Source organism: Dermacentor andersoni, chromosome 7 (genome assembly GCF_023375885.2).
Source record: "Dermacentor andersoni chromosome 7, qqDerAnde1_hic_scaffold, whole genome shotgun sequence".
NCBI classification, from domain to species: Eukaryota; Metazoa; Arthropoda; class Arachnida; order Ixodida; family Ixodidae; genus Dermacentor; species Dermacentor andersoni.
This window is the reverse complement of record NC_092820.1, coordinates 51,904,842-51,921,351: the sequence shown is the minus strand read 5'-3', so window position 1 is coordinate 51,921,351 and position 16,510 is coordinate 51,904,842. Positions and strand designations below refer to the sequence as shown.

The 16,510-nt window shown below is 47.5% G+C and overlaps 1 protein-coding gene across 1 annotated transcript in view; it reads right to left on the bottom strand.

Annotated features, from left to right (window-relative positions):
* Positions 1-288: 288 nt before the first annotated feature.
* LOC126534442 (cytochrome P450 2U1-like) overlaps positions 289-16,510 on the bottom strand; it is a 45,023-nt gene continuing 28,801 nt past the window's right edge. Inside the window, exons 7-8 of the mRNA XM_050181717.3 lie at positions 5,496-5,686; positions 289-519 (exon numbers count right to left, since the gene is read on the bottom strand). Coding sequence (XP_050037674.2) covers positions 329-519; positions 5,496-5,686 — 382 coding nt within the window. The 3' untranslated portion in view covers positions 289-328. The remainder of the gene's footprint in view (positions 520-5,495; positions 5,687-16,510) is intronic.

Here is a 16,510-nt window from a genome sequence, read left to right as displayed (position 1 = left end):
TGTCGTGACGTCGCGTAATAGACAGGCGAAGTACGGGTGGCCGGGAAATTTGTTGCCCAGTCATGGAGGACCGACTGCCGAATTTGACTAGAAAATTTTGGAATAGCTTTACGTTATAGCGCCCTTGGTTAGTGACCTTGATCTGTGGGCAGTGGGATTCCCTTGACGTTGAACCAGCAAACAAACGACTCCCAGTTAGCGCAGCGCTTGTGCTACGAGCACAGGCAGGAAGATACTTCAGAGAGGTATCGAAATGAATTCTCTACTTTCCGAAATGAGCCATTAGCGTCTATGGCAAAAACATTTATATAAACATGGCACGGCTCCTTTAGGACGTCGACGTGTGTCTTGGTAAAAAGCGCAGTTTGATGTGACTGACGTGCGAGAGCTCGATGTCAGGGGAGTCCAAGTCACAGTCAATTGGCTTCTCAGGAACGATTTGATACTTCTGAAGCAGGAACGTGACCAGGAGGAATATCTCCATCGTGGCGAACATGTCTCCTGGGCAAGCTCGGCGGCCTATAAAAAAGAAGGAACACTTATACGCTACTACTAATGAGTTGATGGCGGTTGTCTTATAAAGAGCGTTAAATGTATATGATCGACGTTACACAACCACAGACAACCAACCAACTGCAAGGCTCATATACAATTATGGCAAGGACAGTAGAAAACTAGTGACAACATGTTTCGCCGATGGGACTAGGAAGTCAGGTAGTGCACGGCAGCTGGCGGAGGTGCACAAATACCAGCGATTTATATAAAAGACATTTACTGACACTTAGCTGGGGGTAAACAGGAGAGGTGGGAATTAGTTCTCAAGTGACGCTACTCTTTCGCTAAGGGCACCAAATTGTCTCTATCTAGTTTGAACATAAATCTTGTGAAAGCTGCCTTGAAATAAGGGCTGGCTGGTTGCTAACTCGATTTGTCAAATCTTGGGTTAGTGTTGTGCGCCAGAACCAATAGACAGCATGGGTCACTGGTTATGCGAAACTAGGTATGCACCAATGCTAATGGCTTATTAATGGCCAATACTATGGAATAAGTAGTAGCATCAGGCTTTACTCATAGAAAGGCGGAGCTGTAGGCCCCGTGTCTGAAGAACGAGAGGACCACAATTATTGGTACGTGTTACTGTTGGACAAGTGGCACTGAAGCCCTAAATATATCTATACCGTACTTATCCGCGCATACGCCTTTCCACAAGATTCTTTCCTCTACGGGCTTAATACATTTACATCGTCCTCGTAACACAGGCAGCTGAAAACTACTAACGAGAAGGCGGTGTTCGTGTGACCCGGTAATGCATCAACCTCGATAACGATAACAAGCTTCGCATCATTTAGATTCCAATAGTGCATTGTATCTGCACGCTTTCTTTTGTCCAAATGAACCTTTCTTTACCGCTTGCTATTCGGGGCACTGTATTGCTGGCTTCGAACACTACTTCGGACACTGGTCATATGACACTGGGTGTGCGCCAATGAGCACCAACTCATATGGACTACTTGCTGTTGGCTGCTGCGTTGCGGAGTCGACAGCTTATGCCACTGGCTGCGTGCCACTCGTTGTACTGGCATTTTTCTTTCCAATCTCGCACCATAGCTGTGTACTACTGTGACACAAGCATTACAGGAGACCTGAATATGCTGAGACGCGTTTGCTACTTAACTGTGTCTGCACGTTTCATGAACATTCTTCCCGCCACAAGCATCATCGCTTTTCTATGATTGGATTGCGCTTAGTATCATACTGACGACAGAACTTGAAGAACGAATACGAAAGAACAAGAAATGTGCGTGCGCAGCGTAAGTGAACGTGTTGCGGCACGTACGTCCCTTTCTTGTACTTTTATGTGCGTGCTTCAAGTTGCTCCGTCACTGCAATACTAAGCTCAATACAATCACGAATGTCCGCCAACTAATCCTGTTCAGTGCTTTACTAAACATCATCGCTTTTGTTCTTGTCGAGCTATTATCTTGCTGCTGCAGGCAGCGAACCTGTTCTCCTGTCATACGCTTCTCTTGCGACATCGCTAACTCAAATAAGTTCACCATAATTTCAACAACAATAATGCGCCTGGCTTTTCTTTTTTTTTTTTGCGGAGTGTCTTCATTACATCTGGACTGCTGAAAAAAATACCACAGTACGATGTAAGGGCCCATAAAGTTTCTCCTCATACTTGGGCAGCGGCAACAACGAAGTAATGTGCCTAAATACTGGAACTTTCATGTTCCATAGATGAAACGGCTGGTAATGACACGTTCTACTTATTTATTCTATTTATTTAGGAACACTGCAGGCCTTAGAGCGTCCAGGCAGGAGGGGAAAAGTACATACAAAAAAGAAAACACAATAGATTGACGAAGCAGTAGGCAAAGCTCCGCCAAAATGTAATAGAAAGTAGGAATGCATGATGAGTAAAGCACCTAGATAATGCATAGAGAGTGGCGAATACAAATTGAAACACGGTTTCGTGAGCACAATTTCGAAGCACTTGAAATGTAATAGAGAAAAAGAGGAATGTATAATTCAAAATTGCTACAACGCGTAAATCAATATTGCAACAAGATACAAATTGAAACAGTATTTCGTACCAACAAGCACTAATTTTAGATAGTAATGGACGCTATTGAGTCAGTGCTGACAAGATTGGAATAACGTAGGCAGTTCCATTCCGTTACAGTTTGAAGAAAAAAAGAATACATAAGGACATCGGTTCTACCATTATAAGGCGTTAATGAGGCAGCGTGGCGATCTCTTGTTCGGCGGGCAGTAAGGGGTGTTATGTAAGGTTCGGAAGAAAGACATAGTTTACTGTTACTCAGTAAGAAGACAAATTTCAGCCTGTGAACTTTTCTTCTTAGTTGAAGACTAAATATTGTGTTCAGCCATTAACTGATTTGGGGAATCACTTGAGCGACATCTAGAGAAGATGAACCGCACTGATTTACGTTGTATCATCTCTAGCGCATCGATGCTAGTTTTAGCATAGGGATCCCATACAATAGCTGCATACTCGAGTTTAGGGCGTACAAGAGAGGTGTACGCGATAAGACGTGTTTCAGAAGGAGCGTGTTTTAATTTAGGCCTGAGGTAGCAAACCTTTTTAAAGCTGAGTCGGAGAGATGAGAGATGTGCGAGTTCCAACTAAGGTTACTGGCTATTGTAACACCGAGGTACTTATATTCATTCACCTCCGTAAGAGGTTTGGGTGCTAGGCTATAGTAAGTAAACAACAATTTAATAATTTTTCTAGTGATCTTCATAAATGCTGTTTTATCAATGTTAGGCTGCATATCCCAGAGTACGCACCCTGCAAGTATGTATTGAAGGTTTCAGTTTAGAGTAACTTGATCTTTTTGGCAGGTGATTCCATTAAAGAGGAGACAGTCATCAGCAAATAGTTTTATTTGTACGGGCAGAGTAACAGTGTCTAGAATGTCATCAATATATATACGTTAAATAATAATGGTCCAAGAACCCTACCCTGAGGAACACCAGAAGTGACAGGAAGGATACTGTAAGAATAACTATCAACTACTACGAATTGCGTGCGGTTGGAAAGATAAGCGCGAATCCAATTTACGAGATGTGAAGGAATGTTGAGATGTTCAAGTTTCTTTATTAGCTTTGCGAGCGATACAAGATCAAATGCTTTCCTGAAGTCCAAAAATATGATATATTTTTGCCCTGATTTGTCGACAGTGCTAGCGAGACTGTGAATTACAGTGGTTCTTTGGGTTACAATGGAGAGGCGCTTTCGAAAGCCATGCTGCATAGGAGATAGAATGGCCCTATCATCGAGAAATTTATTGATTTCAGAAGCAATAATGTGTTCTAAAAGTTTGCAACAAGGTGAGGTTAGTGATATGGGGCGGTAGTTTGCCACTAGTGATGGATCGCCTGTCTTTAGTATCGGAACAATACGAGCAGAAAGCCAGTCGTTAGGAGGCACCACCGATGAAAGGGATGCGCAAAAGATAATTATAGTAAAGCGAGATAGCATTCCGGCGTACCTGTGAAGAAACACGTCTGGTCCCTGGAGACAGTTTTGTTTTTTATATTCAGAAGCATAGAAAAGACGCGATAAGACTGAGATAACCCCGAAACTTGGAAGGAGCAGTTCTGAGGAAGTTAGGCAGGGTTAACTGGAAATAACGAAGTTTAGCAGCACTGCCAGCCTGATTTAATTTTCCTTGTTAGGGTCCTACTATGTCACGAGAAATAACCTATCGTCTTAGTCGTTTCACCTTTCTCTTTATGTGCACTATGTCCTGCGTCATCCAGGGAGTCATCACTCTGAGCCGGCCTAGTTCGAATTTATTCATGGTGAAAGTTTGCGCTAAACAAACGGGGACAAGAAAGCGCTCGTAATTGTGTATATTTCTTTATGCCCCTTTGTTTACCATAAAGTTTCAAGTTCGACTTTCGACATGCAAGTTGCTTCCGCACTCAGGGAACATCTGTTACCTATAGACATCCCTATCGATCCCGTTTTGTGTTTGGCTGCACTGAAATGTCGGCTCCATCTATGATGGAGTGAGGCTGCACGACTCGCAGTCGCGTACGTTCGTGTTAAAAAAGAGGTTATACACTGCCGCACCTGCAAGCTGCCACAGTTCATGACCTTCGTGCATAACGATGACCAAAACGCATCGTCTTTAGTATTGTTTCTGAGGCGCATTGTCTTTTTTTTTCTTTTCTTCATAGTGTGCTACCATTGATCATATTTCATGCACATATGTTTTGCCTTCGTTTTCTTGTCCGCAATGTAAGCACATTGTGTTTATGCAATCTTACTACAGGTCTTCCTTCCCAACTAACGACATGTGCTTCGGTTACCTGTGTTCTTGTGTGTTTTCACGAACTTTCAAGCCTGGGGAACAGCGTTGGGTGTCGCCAGCAAATCCCTTACTTGGAGTCATGAGCTAGGTTGCAAGGTCTTTCGAATGCAGAAATAGTTGTTACCTGTGTTATCTGTGTATTCTTCAAGTGTGCATTATGCCACGCTGGGCGTTTTCGACAACAAGCCAGGTTGGATTCTTTCTTTGTATGGGGAGCAATTGGCTCTTCGTTTATCAATGAACAATTGGATAACCACGAGCATACATTTTCAATATGTCCTGATGTAAAAAAAGGTTTGAATTCGACAATTCAATTCTGCAAGGTTATCCAGCTCATGTTCTTCCTTTGTTAGACACCACTCACAAAAAGAGAAGCGTTTCCTGTATGGCTCAATTCTATTTTCTCATTTGAGCCTAGTTGAACAGTTTACTCAGTGCCAAATACGTTCCTTGTTATTCATTTGCTTACCATGGAGGTCAACGCCGAAAACGATTTCTTTGTGCGTTTTCGCAGTCACTATGCAATGAAAAACTTGCCTTACATGTGACATTCAGCAACCCCTGATCTTTACAACGTCCATTGTCCTCATCACAGTGTGATTTAGCGTTCTTGGCTTGCGTTTCTTGTAATAAAATGACACCTACCGATGCAAAAGGGTATCAAATGTTCGGGCTTATGCGAAAACAATGTCCCATCTTCATTCAGGTAGCGTTCCGGGAAAAATTTTGTAGGTTCTTTCCAAAGAGTTGGGTCGTTGTGAACCGCCCAAATATTCGGGAGAACAACCGTGCCCTTCGGTAGGAAGAAGTCACCAACCACGACGTCCTCTGCGCACCTGAAAGAAGGGGCAACAAGCATTTGCACATTGCGTTTTTTAGTAATACTAGCCGCGCAGCTCATTCGCGCTTGAAGTTACGCGCACATATGCGATACTTTGTTTCAAATACATTTCAATATTTATTTCCCTTCATTTATACATGAATGTCTGCTAGTCAGTTGAAGACAAATAACTTGTTCGCTGACACGGGATCGAGTGAAGCGTCGGGAGCAGTTTTTCAAAGAGTCTAATGCACAGGGTTTCATTACTTACGCATTCCATTTGCAGTGGCGTGTACGTGCGATGTGCGAGGGTATGTATTCCACACCCTGGTCTGTCTAAATATGCTTCATTCGTGCGGCATTCTACGCCATGAAAATTTAGGTTACTGCGCAATCGCAAAAACTGAAATTTCCTGTAACCATGCTATAGTGTTAGTGACGGCTGTCCTAGAGCTTACGTAATTTTTGTTGTTTTCTGCAATGTAAAGAGTTATCATATTGCCGTGTACATATTAAAAAGTGGCCGTGGCTTTATTTAAGGTGCCGAGGTGTATATAAAGGCTGAAGGTATCGAGGCTAGCATGCTCCCTACATTTACGTCCCGCTCAATTGCTTTTATTGGGCTTTAATTGTCCTGACGTTTTACGTACTGTGATACGCTGATAAAAAGTAAAATTAAGTAAATAACTCGTGTATTCAGCCTCGCAAAGCCTGCTCCCATAGTCTACGGCAGTGTATTTCAGGATTTATTGCGTGAATGATCTCTTACTTTATCACAAACACCCTCAATAAAGTCCAATATGGGTAAATATATCTTTTTTTCTATGTTAGAACCCCGGCAACATATTACAGAAAGAAAGAGAGGCAAATAAAACAAACCGCTGCTGCTCTATTTCTCCTCCAGGGGCATGGTTTCTCAGCACTAACTCTTCGTGCCGTCAAGGTTTAACAAGTCTATTATATTCTTTCTTGTTTAAGTACTGCTTATTAGACAACTGCCTATGATACTGAGACCGTGTTTATAAAAGACGCACAGTCAAAATGGAGAAACCTATGGCTTGGTCTAGAGAACAGTTCAATGACCTTTTTTTTATAGTGTACAGAAATCCTAAGGATCAGTTCTTATTCAAGGGCTAGTAGTTACTTCCATTTCAGAACATGCCTAGGAATATCAAGTAATATCCATCTTACAGGCGAGAAAGTAGTGATGTGAGGCTGTACGCTCACGATCACTAATTTTCTGCTAATAGGCCAGATAATTCCTCAGTGCTGGTCAGCATACTTTAACGTGCACTTACTATATGAATAGAGATTCAGGTTCACGAAACATTATCTTTGTCAATTGCAATCGCGAGATATCCTGCATGACGTTCCGATGCACAAATGTTTATCGATCTCTATTAATTTTAGCATTATTTGATTTCACAAGCCCTTAAAATATGTGTATGAACGAATAAATAAATCATTCGTTTATTTGTCGCACCCAAGATCAATCCTAAGGTGTGATTAATGGCGGACGGCTACATTAAAAGCAAAAGAAAAGGTGCAGGCAAATATAAATAAAAAGGCATTGATTAAAATATAGAGGACGTTTAAGTTTCGCCTCTACGATTTCAACGCGATAGAATTCAAAGCTGCCTCCCTGCTTCTCACGCTTCCCGGCAAATGCAGCTCATGTAACCGTTATGTATTCCTGGAAGCGCTGGTGCCGAACGCTATGCCTACAGCCGAGCTTTCTTGGGGGCGTCGCTTCTACTAAGATAGACTTCAAACGGCAGCTGGAAAAGGAGTGTGTATTGAAGTTTCCGCGTAGCATAATTATGCTTTCTCGTACATTCAAATTACATTGCAATGCTATCATGTCTGCAGGTTCTGTGCAAGTTGTACATTAAGAATTTTCTAACCCATTTTACTTCCAGAAATTCAATTATTTTAGCAATACCTGTGCGCCACACGGAGGGCCTGCGTGAATCGGGATGCGCAGTTCGGGATTACTTTTTCACACGGACCATGCCACCGCCGCCGCCTCGGGTGCCAACATCGACGCCGGATCTTTTGCGACGCATGTGCTTAGCGCGATCGCATTAAAAAGCACTAGCTTGAAATGCACACTGCACGTACAGCAAAGTGAACGATCAATATAAAATAAAAAGGAAGAGAATAGCAGTTGGAAAATGAGCCAAACTAGGACACAATATTTTGCAGTTTCTTTTTCGTGTAGCGCATATAGCACAAGGACGCAGAAGAGAAAACAGACGTCCTTGTGCTATTTGCGCTACAGAATACAACTGCGAAATGATACACCAAGAAGCCCAAATATCTACACTGATGCACCACAACAACGCAAAGCTCGGAAAAGAACAATGACTGCGAGTTATGATCACTTTTCACGTCATGAAAATATGTGTTACGAAGCATCTACTCTGTCGGTGGGGGGGGGGGGGGAGGGGGGGACGGTTGACTGCTGGTGATGACTGTCATCATATGGGCACGTCTATGTTGTCTGGTGATATTGCGTTACACACGAAAAACGATACGAGGGAGGATTTCGGGGCTAGTGAGGATACCGCGAAGGGGTTTGAAAACAATCAGAAGGTATCAAATTGAAACTGGATTGAACGATGTGATGACGACGCCCGAATTATTTCGTTAAATGGGGTAGTTCTCAAAATGAAGAAAGAAATTTTTCGGTCCTTCGAAATGTATAATCGTAACGACGCGACGCGGACAAGCTACCGCGCCATTGTATTTTCCGGTAGTCGATTCATCTGTCGCGTAAACCGCGAACTAACGAAATCAACCTACCGAGGCGGTGGGCGAGCCCGCTGTTTCGTGCATGGGCGCTGCGAGCAGCCTCGCCGAAATAAAGCTAAGGCCTTCAGTAGGACACCTAGTTGTTTTAACGCTATAGCTTTAGAGCGAACGCTTTAATAAAACCAGTCTGTGTCAAAATTAGAACGAAATTACCACTTTTTACGTATTTATTTCAGAAGGACTTCGTTAGATGCAGTGCAAACAAGCTAGTTTTGCTGTTTCTGGTTCATGACAACTTTGAACCCTATGGATACCTTACGGGGAATGGAAATCGCTTCGTTGGATCAGGAACTTCGCAAAATCAGGTTTCGTTAGATTGAGTTCTAACTGTAATAATAATAATAGCAATAATAAAGGGAGTATGGTTTGGTTTAAAATGCTGCTGGAAAGAATGCATACGGAGCCGATACTTGGAATATATTTGCTATGAATAGATTAGTAAATATAAGCAAGTTCAGTAGTTTTATGCCCCAGTACCACAATCAGATGATGAGGCACGTTATAGCGTGGGAATCCGGATTATTATGCACTACTTGGGTGTTCTGGTAGATAGCGGAGTTTCCGTATTCCGCGACCTCCAGCTCCACCGCGCAGCGTCATAGCCGCTCAGCTACCACTGCTCGTAATATCAGCAGCTGTAAGGGTGATGAGAATGATCTATTTGTACGAATGGAAGTCTGTACAGTGGTGTGCTCATAAGGTACTTCGGTTTTGGTTAAACTGAACTCAAATGTTCAAACCCACCGCTGTACCTTAACGGATACAACGTGACACTGTTGAGCGCGAGGTGGCACCTTGAATTCCGTCCGCTGCAGCGAAATTTCGATGGGGACAAAATGCATGAAGGCCCACTACATACATATAGTGGCACGTTAAAGAAGCCCAAGTATATGGTATGATATGGAGAACATTATTGGGTCCTGAAGGTCAACCATACGTTGACGCGGGCCGCTCCCACGTTGGGACTGTCAGGTCGAGCCCTTCAGCCACATCGCGGGCCTTCTGGACTGCCCGTAATTGGTCAGAGAGTGATTCACTGTGTAGAAGCCCAAGTGCTAAAAATCATTTTGAGCTGCCCCACTTTGGTGTGCCTCATAACGATATTGTAGTCTTGGTCCGTACAACGCCATAATCTAACGTCTTACCCAACAGATTTTCAAATTTGTTCTTAGGAGTCTGAGACACGAACCGACTTGGGGTGGAATATTGTCACGTGGTGGTGACGTAGAAGAACACAGTAGCAATACTGTGAACGAGAAAACTAACTTTTATTGGGCGAACTTGTGCCCACAAAACAGGCTACACTGATAGCACAACGAAAGCGGCGAACACAGTCGGCGATCGTCGGAAATCTGATCAGCGGGTCAAGCGCGTCGGCTTTTATAGAGCAGTCATCGAATGTTCCAGACTAATCGTTGGGACCCGCGTGCCTTCCACATAGTTCTACATCATTCGCGTCAGGCGATGAAATCAGATAACACAAGGTTCGTCGACAACAGACCGCGGATAGAAGCATCGATAACTTTCTAGAAACTTCGGATACATGCAGGTGCGTCCCGCGCTGTGTGATAGCATTTGTTAGGCGGCGAAGCGTGGTCGCCCGATAAAGATAAGTACACGTGTCAATACCCCCCTCTTAAAAAAAAAGCATCGACCCGATGCTGCAAACAAACGAAAGCAATACACAAAGGCACTCGTAGCAAAGAAAACAACAAAAATAACGAAGTTCGTCAGCGTCCGTAAAAGGGTTTAAGGCGCACCACGTGGACCACTTCAGATCGTGCGCGGCGCCGCTGTGAATGCGAAATGCCGTCTGGCACGACCTCATAGTCCAGAGCGCCAATACGTCGGATGATTTTGTAGGGTCCGAAATAGCGTCGCAGTAGCTTCTCACTGAGTCCTCGTCGGCGTATCGGGGTCCATACCCAAACACGGTCGCCGGGCTGGTACTCGACGAAGCGTCGTCGGAGGTTGTAGTGTCGGCTGTCGGTCCTCTGTTGGTTCTTGATCCGGAGGCGGGCGAGCTGTCGGGCTTCTTCGGCGCGCTGGAGATAGCTAGCGACATCAACGTTCTCTTCGTCAATGACGTGGGGCAGCATGGCGTCGAGCGTCGTCGTCGGGTTCCTGCCGTAAACCAGCTTAAACGGCGTGATCTGTGTTGTTTCTTGCACCGCCGTGTTGTAAGCGAAGGTTACATACGGCAGGACCGCGTCCCAGGTCTTGTGCTCAACGTCGACGTACATCGCTAGCATGTCGGCGAGGGTCTTATTCAGGCGCTCCGTGAGACCATTAGTTTGCGGATGGTAGGCAGTTGTCCTCCTGTGGCTTGTCTGGCTATATTGCAGAATGGCTTGGGTGAGCTCTGCTGTAAAAGCCGTTCCTCTGTCGGTGATGAGGACTTCTGGGGCGCCATGTCGCAGCAGGATGTTCTCGACGAAAAATTTCGCCACCTCGGCTGCGCTGCCTTTCGGTAGAGCTTTTGTTTCAGCGAAGCGGGTGAGATAGTCCGTCGCCACGACGATCCACTTATTTCCGGATGTTGACGTCGGAAACGGCCCCAACAAATCCATCCCAATCTGCTCGAATGGTCGACGAGGACGTTCGATCGGCTGTAGTAACCCTGCTGGCCTTGTCGGTGGTGTCTTGCGTCGTTGACAGTCTCGGCACGTCTTGACGTAACGGGCGACGTCGGCGGTAAGACGCGGCCAGTAATACCTTTCATGTATCCTCGACAGCGTCCGGGAGAATCCGAGGTGCCCAGCAGTGGGATCGTCGTGTAAGGCGTGCAGTACTTCTGGACGCAGCGCCGACGGAACAACAAGAAGGTAGTTGGCGCGGACTGGTGAAAAGTTTTTCTTCACGAGTAGGTTGTTTTGAAGCGTGAACGAAGATAATCCACGCTTAAATGCCCTAGGGACAACGTCGGTGTGCCCTTCCAAATACTCGACAAGGGCTTTTAGCTCCGGGTCCCCTCGTTGTTGATCGGCGAAGTCTTCCGCACTTATTATTCCAAGGAAGGCGTCGTCATCCTCGTTATCTTGCGGCGGCGGGTCAATGGGGGCGCGTGATAGGCAATCGGCATCTGAGTGTTTTCGACCGGACTTGTATGTTACAGTGATGTCGTATTCTTGTAGTCTGAGGCTCCACCGTGCCAGCCGTCCTGAAGGGTCCTTTAAGTTAGCTAGCCAACACAACGCGTGATGGTCGCTGACCACTCTGAATGGCCTGCCATATAGGTAGGGGCGAAATTTCGCTGTAGCCCAAACGATGGCGAGGCATTCCTTTTCCGTTGTGGAATAATTGCCTTCCGCTTTTGACAACGACCGGCTAGCGTAAGCTATCACGTGTTCATGTCCATTTTTTCTCTGGACTAGGACGGCACCGAGGCCTAGGCTACTGGCGTCAGTGTGGATTTCGGTATCGGCGAGCTCGTCGAAGTGCGCAAGTACGGGCGGCGACTGCATGCGTCGTTTGAGTTCTTCAAATGCGTCGGCCTGCTGCGTTTCCCACTTGAACTCGATGTCACATTTAGTTAGCTGTGTCAGCGGCTCAGCGATGCGTGAAAAGTCCTTGACAAATCGCCTGTAGTAGGCACACATGCCAAGAAATCTACGCACTGCCTTCTTGTCGGTGGGCTGCGGAAACTTTGCGATGGCAGCTGTCTTCTGCGGGTCGGGGCGGACTCCAGACTTGCTGATGACGTGGCCTAGGAACAGAAGCTCATCGTAGGCGAAGCGGCACTTTTCTGGCTTCAGAGTGAGCCCTGATGACTTGATGGCCTCGAGTACTGTTGCGAGCCGCCTAAGGTGATCGTCGAAATTTTCGGCGAAGACAACGACGTCATCCAAGTAAACGAGACAGGTCTGCCACTTCAATCCTGCTAAAACCGTGTCCATCACGCGCTGGAACGTTGCAGGCGCCGAGCAGAGTCCAAATGGCATAACCTTGAACTCGTAGAGGCCGTCTGGGGTGATGAAGGCGGTCTTTTCGCGATCTCTTTCGTCGACTTCAATTTGCCAATAGCCAGACTTGAGGTCCATCGACGAGAAGTATTTAGCGTTGCAGAGCCGATCTAATGCGTCGTCTATCCGTGGGAGGGGGTATACATCCTTCTTCGTGATCTTGTTCAGTCGACGATAATCGACACAGAAACGTAGGGTTCCGTCCTTTTTCTTTACCAGGACAACAGGGGATGCCCACGGGCTTTTCGACGGCTGGATGATGTCGTCGCGCAGCATTTCGTCGACTTGTTCTCTTATAGCTTCACGTTCCCGCGTCGAAACTCGGTAAGGGCTCTGGCGTAGTGGTCGAGCGCATTCTTCGGTTATTATGCGATGCTTTGCGACTGGTGTTTGTCGAATCCTCGATGACGTCGAAAAGCAGCCTTTGTATCGTCGAAGCAGACTTCTGAGCTGTTGCTGCTTAATCACGGGGAGACTTGGACTTATGTCGAAGTCTGGCTCGGGAACTACGGTTGTCGGGGTAGATGCGATAGAATCCGAGAGGACAAAGGCATCGCTGGTTTCCACAATTTCCTCGATGTATGCGATCGTCGTGCCCTTGTTGATGTGCTTGAACTCCTTGCTGAAGTTTGTCAGCAACACTTTCGTGTTTCCTCCGTGCAGTCGAGCGATCCCTCTTGCGACGCAAATTTCACGGTCGAGCAGTAGACGTTGGTCGCCTTCGATGACGCCTTCTACGTCAGCGGGTGTTTCGGTGCCGACCAAAATAACAATGCTGGAGCGAGGCGGGATGCTCACTTGATCTTCAAGCACACTCAAGGCGTGGTGACTACGAGGGCTCTCCGGCGGTATTGCTCTATCTTCCGACAGCGTTATTGACTGTGACTTCAGGTCGATGACTGCGCCGTGTTGGTTCAGGAAGTCCATACCGAGAATGACGTCTCGTGAACACTGTTGGAGGATAACGAAAGTGGCAGGGTAAGTCCGGTCGTGAATGGTTATTCTTGCCGTGCAGATTCCAGTCGGCGTGATGAGGTGTCCTCCTGCGGTGCGAATTTGAGGGCCCTCCCATGCAGTCTTGACCTTCTTCAACTGGGCGGCGATGTGTCCACTCATTACGGAGTAATCGGCCCCTGTGTCGACTAAGGCAGTGACTGCGTGGCCGTCGAGAAGCACGTCGAGGTCGGTGGTTCTTTGTCTGGCGTTGCAGTTGGGTCTTGGCGTCGGATCACGGCTGCGTCGTGTTGATCTGAAGCTGGAACGTCGCGTCGTCAAGTCGTCTTTCGTCGGTGTAGTCTTGGCTTCCCGACTTCTTCGGGACGGCGGCGTGTCGTCATTAAGTCGTCGAGATGGTTTCTTCGTCGTCTTCGTCGGCGGCGGAGGATCTTCGTCAGTTCGACGAACAGCAACCGCACCTCCATCGGTTGCTGCTTTTAGTTTTCCGGATATGGGCTGACGGACCGGCCCCGGGCTGGGCCAGTGTATGGTCGGCGCTGCGGCGACAGGTAGCGGCCTGGTGACGGCGAACGGGAAGCTCGTCGAGGGCTCCACTGAGTGGCGGCGAGGTAGTCGGCGATATCGCGAGGTCGTTCGCCAATCTGTGGCCGCGGCGCGTTAACGGCGAAACCTCGCAGTCCCATCTCCCGGTATGGGCATCGGCGGTAGATGTGCCCCGCTTCTCCGCAGTGGTAGCAGAGCGGGCGGTGGTCAGGAGCGCGCCAAATGTCCGTCTTCCTCGCGTAGGTCCGCTGGGCGACGGGTGGTCGTGCTGGCGCTGGCGGCGGCGGACGACGGAACTGCGGCGTCACAGGGCCCTGGCGCGGTCGCGGAGGGGGACCTTGACGGCGTGCGACGGCGGCGTAGGTCATCGCTTGCGGCTCAGGCTGGGGCGATACAGGGGCTATTCCAAGTTGTTGTTGGAGCTCTTCACGCACGGCGTCGGCAATCGAAGCCACTTGAGGCTGTGATGGTGGGAACAGCTTTTGTAGCTCCTCCCGCACGACCGCTCGGATAGCCTCGCGCAGGTCGTCGGTGGCCAGTGATTGAACTCCGGCGTAGTTCGTCGAGTTTGTGCGGCGGTCGAATTGCCGGTTTCGGATCTCGAGTGTCTTCTCGATGCTGGTGGCCTCGCGAAGAAACTCGTCCACGGTCTTCGGCGGGCTTCGTACCATTCCGGCAAAGAGTTCCTCCTTCACACCACGCATCAGCAGGCGGACTTTCTTCTCCTCGGGCATTTCAGGGTCGGCGTGGCGGAAGAGACGACTCATTTCTTCCGTGTAGATCGCGGTCGTCTCATTAGGCAGCTGCACCCGGGTTTCTAATAGCGCTTGGGCTCGTTCTCGGCGTACGACGCTTGCGAACGTCTGCAGGAAGCCGCTTCGGAAAAGTTCCCAGGTCGTTAAGGTGGCTTCTCGGTTCTCGAACCACGTCCTGGCCGCGTCTTCCAAAGCGAAGAAGACATATCGCAGTTTGTCGTCACTGTTCCAGTTGTTAAAGGTAGCGACTCTCTCGTACGTCTCGAGCCAGCTTTCCGGGTCCTCGAAAGTTGAACCGCGGAACGTCGGAGGCTCCCTGGGCTGCTGCAGCACGACGGGTGATGCTGGGGCTGCCATTGGGGTGGACGTGGTGGCCATCTTCCTAGTCGTCTCAGGCAAAAGTCCGTGCTCCGGGGGCAGTCCTTGCAGCCTGCGGCTACCTCGCTGGTTCTTGGCGACGTTGGTGTCTTCCGAGTGAGGGCTTGGGTCACGGCTTTGTGGGGGCGTCCGGTACATGAACGCAAAGCACCTCCACCAGATGTCACGTGGTGGTGACGTAGAAGAACACAGTAGCAATACTGTGAACGAGAAAACTAACTTTTATTGGGCGAACTTGTGCCCACAAAACAGGCTACACTGATAGCACAACGAAAGCGGCGAACACAGTCGGCGATCGTCGGAAATCTGATCAGCGGGTCAAGCGCGTCGGCTTTTATAGAGCAGTCATCGAATGTTCCAGACTAATCGTTGGGACCCGCGTGCCTTCCACATAGTTCTACATCATTCGCGTCAGGCGATGAAATCAGATAACACAAGGTTCGTCGACAACAGACCGCGGATAGAAGCATCGATAACTTTCTAGAAACTTCGGATACATGCAGGTGCGTCCCGCGCTGTGTGATAGCATTTGTTAGGCGGCGAAGCGTGGTCGCCCGATAAAGATAAGTACACGTGTCAATATTTCAGTGGAACGAAAGCATGGAAAAAGTAAGAAGGCTAAGGCTATTATAAAAAAACGTCTGTCTAGCTACCCAATGAAGGGGAAGTGCAACAGAGGAGCAAAAAATATGTGACGGAGGGAGATGGAATTATTTGCGGAAGCAGCCAATATATCGGTGGGGCAAATTGAAATTCGAAATTGTAACGTATTACTAACGAGCAAAGTTGAGTGATTTGACGACTAATCATCACACCGTGTGGGTGAAGCACCCCACTGACCAGGGCAAAGCAGGGAGACTTCCCGCTTTGTTCTGGTCAGTGTGCGGCTTCACCCACAAGGTTTAAGGTGATTCATATTTAAATAAACATAAAATTGCTGCAGGTTCAAAAACACGTTTTTCTTTACAAACCTAATCATATACTGCCCTTAATCTAGCTCTGTGAATTTATGCACATGCGCACACTATAACCATTTTCACATACGTCTCGTTAAGTTAACGCGTAACAAATTGGCTTAGCGTGTGTTCAATTGAAGGAAATATTACTTTGCACGCTGTGTATAACACTCAGCAGAACAGCACTAAACTTATCCTTTGTCCCGAACGTTCCAGGACGGAGCTCAAAAAAGAGATTTCACTCAATTTATAACAGATGTCTCTTAAATCTTCTGCACGCGTCCTGATCTGCGCACAACTGCCGCTTCTTGAGGTAATGAAAGCAAGCAAAGGAAGCTTCATGCGGAATTATCTTAAGTGCATTAGTCATAGCACTTTGGAGTGCTGCCGTATATTGCAGCGAAGCTGTTAAGGGCTAGTTCCCCCAGGATCGTGTGCGTGTGTAGACACAAAATCCTGAAGATTGTGCAACGCC